Source organism: Apis dorsata, unplaced genomic scaffold, assembly GCF_000469605.1.
Source record: "Apis dorsata unplaced genomic scaffold, Apis dorsata 1.3 scaffold_885, whole genome shotgun sequence".
Taxonomy (NCBI): Eukaryota; Metazoa; Arthropoda; class Insecta; order Hymenoptera; family Apidae; genus Apis; species Apis dorsata.
The window spans coordinates 46,489-51,060 of record NW_006264001.1 but is presented as its reverse complement, the minus strand read 5'-3'; the positions used below and the strand labels follow the sequence as shown (position 1 = coordinate 51,060).

Below are 4,572 nucleotides of genomic sequence, written 5' to 3'. Positions count from 1 at the left end.
AGAGAGAGAGAGAGAGAGAGAGAGAGAGAGAGATTGTGCATTAAAATATATATAAAAAATTAAAATTTACTTACGCATGAAAGTGAAACTAACAGTCTCTTAAAATGTCCAGAAGTATCGCTCTTCAGATCTTCCTCCAAATCTGTATCGTATACTGCAAGAATATATCATTATAAACTTATATAATTTTGTGTTAATTCAAAAATATAATTGAAAAAAAAATTGAAATCGTTAATTAATAATTAAAAAAATATATCTATACATGACGTTATATTCATTCGTTTATAAGATATTATAAAGCGAGCATGAATTATAATAATCAAATCATATTGAAGTTTGAAATATTTATATAATATGAAGAATTATTTCTTGATTGATATTCTCACATCGTTTAATAGACGCAGTACCATCCTCACTAATTTCTTCGTGGAATTATTTCACGAGTAAATCATTGACGTTATTTCCAAGATGAATGATATCTCGGTTACACAATGAATCATCAGAGTATAAGAAATACAATTTTCATAATGTTTATTTTATGACTGTGAAATTATTTTAATCAAATTGGAAATGATGCCAATTATGATTTTACTTGAATGAATTTAAATTATTCAAGTAAGTAATATAAGCGTTCAATTGTAAGAAAGAAAAAATAATATATCGAATTGATAATAATGCGTTTGCAAACGTAAGATATATAATAATAAATTTTCCAAACTATAATAATTACAAAGATCGTGCAATATTGTATTTATTAAAAATCGTTGGACCGAGAAAAGACTCACGTTCTTTATAGACGGCAGATATGGTTCTTATGCCATAATTGCTAAGAGACGCTAGCACTTCGATGAGAGCACCTTCGTCTGTTCCCATTCCAGAAATCGCTTCGTGAAGTTCTTTAGCGTAGAATTCTGGTAACGGTGTCATCAATGCTAAAATAGCCTTTTCGAAATTACCGCCAAGTTCTGATTTCAATTCAGAGATCAGATCCTTTCCGTACATAGTTTTAAATTTATCGCTTATTTCGAGTCGTTGCACGATACCACGATGGGCAAGGACATCAATTATCGTTTGTTCATCGGTGCCAAAACCTTTCATGGCGGCTCGAAGGAGAGATGCATCTTGTTCTGGGTCAAAAGGATCAGCGGGATAAACCGTTGGTGTACACTGTGAATAAAATCGATTGTATTTTGATTATTGGAGGGTAATCTACTCTTTTTAAAAGTTTATAAAAGTTAGATTTAAATTACCTGTACGTGATAATATTGACTGGCCGACATTTCGAATTTGCTAGAATATAAATTCAGATATTAAATAGAAATTAAAATTTATTAATCATTATTTCTATCATTTGATCATGTTCGTATTATATTCATCATCATCATTTTGTGATGTAAATATTACAATGCTAATACTTTAAGGAAAAAAATAATAACATAAGTTATTTGTATTCGTATTAATATAATAATTAAGATCGTTATTAAATTAAAAATTAATTCTTCTCTATTTTTCCATATAAAATTGATGTTTTAAAATATAAAAAAAAATATATCTTTATAATTATTTGTAATCAGAAATATATATTTTTATCATCCAAATTATGAGATGAATGATGATGTCATTAATTCGGTATAAATATCTTTAGAAATTTGCAATTAATTTTATTTTAACTACACACATAAAAAAGAATGTGAAGACTATTATTTCAAATATCGTATTGATCGGTATCTAGAAATAAGTATTCGGGGTGTGGCTCTTACCTTCTTTTTTAGCAGTTGCAAACTTTATTCGGTTTCTCTACGTAGCAATAGCGTTCGGTTGTCGTCACCAACTGAGACAGACTGGTGCTCCGTCGTGGATATTCTCTGAAGGAATGGTGGGAGTAATAAATGGAGAACGTACCTGCTGTAATAAGAAAATAAGATTTAACGATGACTTAATGCATAGGTAATTCATATAATGATTTTATGTAAGTATTATAAATAAAAAACTATTTGTAGATTTGCAAACAACCAAAAATTACACGAAACAAATTTAATATTAATATTAGTAAATATGTATACAATTTTATGACGTTTGGATAACTTGTCTCGTATATTTAATGTAAATTTTTATTATATTATTATATTAAATTTAATTAAATTTTATTATATGATTATATTAAATTTATATTAAAAATAAAAAATATATATATATTTTGTTATAAATATCACAATCTTTGTTTTCATATATGTTTCATATATATATTTCATATATATATGTACTTATAATTTAATAATATTATAAATTTTCAATATCAAATATTAAAATAAATTATTAAAATAATATTTTTTCATCTTACTTTATAGAATTGTATAATAGAATTTCTTTTACTAATGTCAATTTTATATCATGGTAATTATTATTATTTAAAGAAACTGTATCTTTATTTTGTAAATATTGAATAAATATAAATCTCTTGTTATCACTTGAAACATTAAAATATTATTAAAATCTAAATTTGATATCACTATATTGATTTTGAAAATCAAATAAATATAAGCATTTTGATGTGATTACATGGACGTACGCCGAGTACACTAAATATACTAAGATTCTAGTTATAATATTTCGGAGGAAGTAGGACAAGAATCTCTTGGTGGGAGATGTAACAAAGATTCGATGACGTATCGCGTAAAGAATGTTATAGTGCAACAAAGAAAGATAATTAGAATTAGCTCCCATTCGTTAAAAGATTTTCAAGAAACAAGGCCATGATTGTATAATTGTATGATATTATATATAAATGTAAAGTTCTTTGAAGAATGACGAATCGAAGTTCTTTAACTTACAAGTTACAATTAATAAAATTAAAGATAAAAATGGAGCATAATAATTATTTTTGATTTTTTTTTATTAATATATGTAATTTAAATGTGAAATTATTCATTCATTTTTTATTTTTTAAATAAATTCTATATTGAATTCTTATATTTTCACATTTCATTGATTCATTTAAATATATTTAAATATATTCATAATGAAAATCTAGAATTATAATAATAAAATATTTTTTATACTATTATAATATAAAATTATATATATAAAATTTTATTTTTTTTTAAATTATATCTTTCTTTATTTTCAATTCTACGAAATAATAAATTTCTTAATCAATTTATTTTCAATAAATAAATATATGAAAAATACTAAATATGTTTGTATATAAAAATAATTTATATTTTTAAATCTAATATTTCCAAACTCAAGAGAATAATTTTTTAATTATTTTGTGAATAATTAATCTGTAATATAAATTTAAACTAATTTAAGACTAGCTTATGAATCATACGAACCATTCATAATTTTCACATGAATCAACATATCTATAAGAAAATGTTAATAAGCGTGCATATAAAATTTATGACTAATCAATTGTATATCGATCATTCAATTGTATATCGATTTCGTATATATAGTAATACTATCGTATATCGATTGAAATTATTATTAATTATTAATAATAATATTAATAATATAAATTAGAAATTCCTATTCTTATATATATTTAAATATATATTTAATATATGTGTAATATATAAATGTGTAATATATAAAATCGAACATCAATCCGTGTAATTAATCCAATAATATATAATAATGTAGACAAGAATAATGGAAAAATAATAGAAAAAAAATAAAATTTTGAAATCAATGCCATCTTTAAAATGCCGTAAATTAAACATATAAAGAAAAAATAAAAAATAATAGAAAAAGAATAAATAGGATAAGAATTGATTACTGGCGCCATCTTTTGAATAATAAAAATATCTTTTCAAAAAATTATTTTTCTAAAATTTTTAAGAAATAGCGTTAATTCTCAATTTTTACTCTATTTTATCTTGCTTATGAAGAGATATTCGAGAGATATCATTAGCAATTAATTCTTATTCTATTTCTATCTTCCTCTTTCGAATTTCTATTCTTTCTTTATTTTCATTTGCGATATTTTAAAGTTAACGTTAATTTCAATCAAATTTTTACTTTATTTCTATCTTTTTCCTTATTCACTCTTTTTATCTATTAAAATTTTGTTTTAAGATTTATTCTGTGGTCCATGTAGATGTTTAATTTGGTATATGTACAAAACTACGATTTCAATTAATAATTTGATAAATTTAATTAGGAATTAAAATAAATTTAATTTTGTATTTATAATTTATATATAAATATGATATTAATCTTGAAATTTTATTATTATTTATATGAAATATATTTATATTTATATTTTCAATATCTTATAAAATTGTAAACGAAAATTTTGAAATTTAAAATAAATTTAGAGAAATGAAGTTGAATTGATTTGAAAAATAGAATATTCTATTAAATATATATACATATTAATATAATGATAATATGTTATTATTATATTATTATATTGACCTATTACAATATATCTCTTAATTATATTATTTATATAAGTTTTATTAATTATATAAATAAGTAAATAATGTTTCAAGTTTGTTATTTTTTATTGTTAATAAATATATAATTTATTTTTATAAATGTATAGGTATGTTTCATAATAAAATT

General features: G+C 21.9%; 2 protein-coding genes across 5 annotated transcripts in view; one reads left to right on the top strand and one right to left on the bottom strand.

The window, feature by feature from the left end:
• LOC102679303 (annexin B9-like) overlaps positions 1-2,597 on the bottom strand; it is a 5,385-nt gene extending 2,788 nt beyond the window's left edge. For 3 of the 4 annotated variants that reach the window (XM_006623386.1, XM_006623385.1, XM_006623384.1), the window contains exons 1-5: positions 2,342-2,597; positions 1,761-1,902; positions 1,251-1,290; positions 786-1,167; positions 75-154 (exon numbers count right to left, since the gene is read on the bottom strand). In XM_006623386.1, coding sequence (XP_006623449.1) covers positions 75-154; positions 786-1,167; positions 1,251-1,280 — 492 coding nt within the window. In that variant the 5' untranslated portion in view covers positions 1,281-1,290; positions 1,761-1,902; positions 2,342-2,597. Of the gene's footprint in view, positions 1-74; positions 155-785; positions 1,168-1,250; positions 1,291-1,760; positions 1,903-2,341 lie in introns of those variants that run through there. The other variant, XM_031514087.1, reaches the window with a different exon arrangement.
• A 1,096-nt stretch (positions 2,598-3,693) lies between these two features.
• LOC102680099 (probable ATP-dependent RNA helicase Dbp73D) overlaps positions 3,694-4,572 on the top strand; it is a 4,895-nt gene continuing 4,016 nt past the window's right edge. Inside the window, exon 1 of the mRNA XM_031514088.1 lies at positions 3,694-3,712. Coding sequence (XP_031369948.1) covers positions 3,694-3,712 — 19 coding nt within the window. The remainder of the gene's footprint in view (positions 3,713-4,572) is intronic.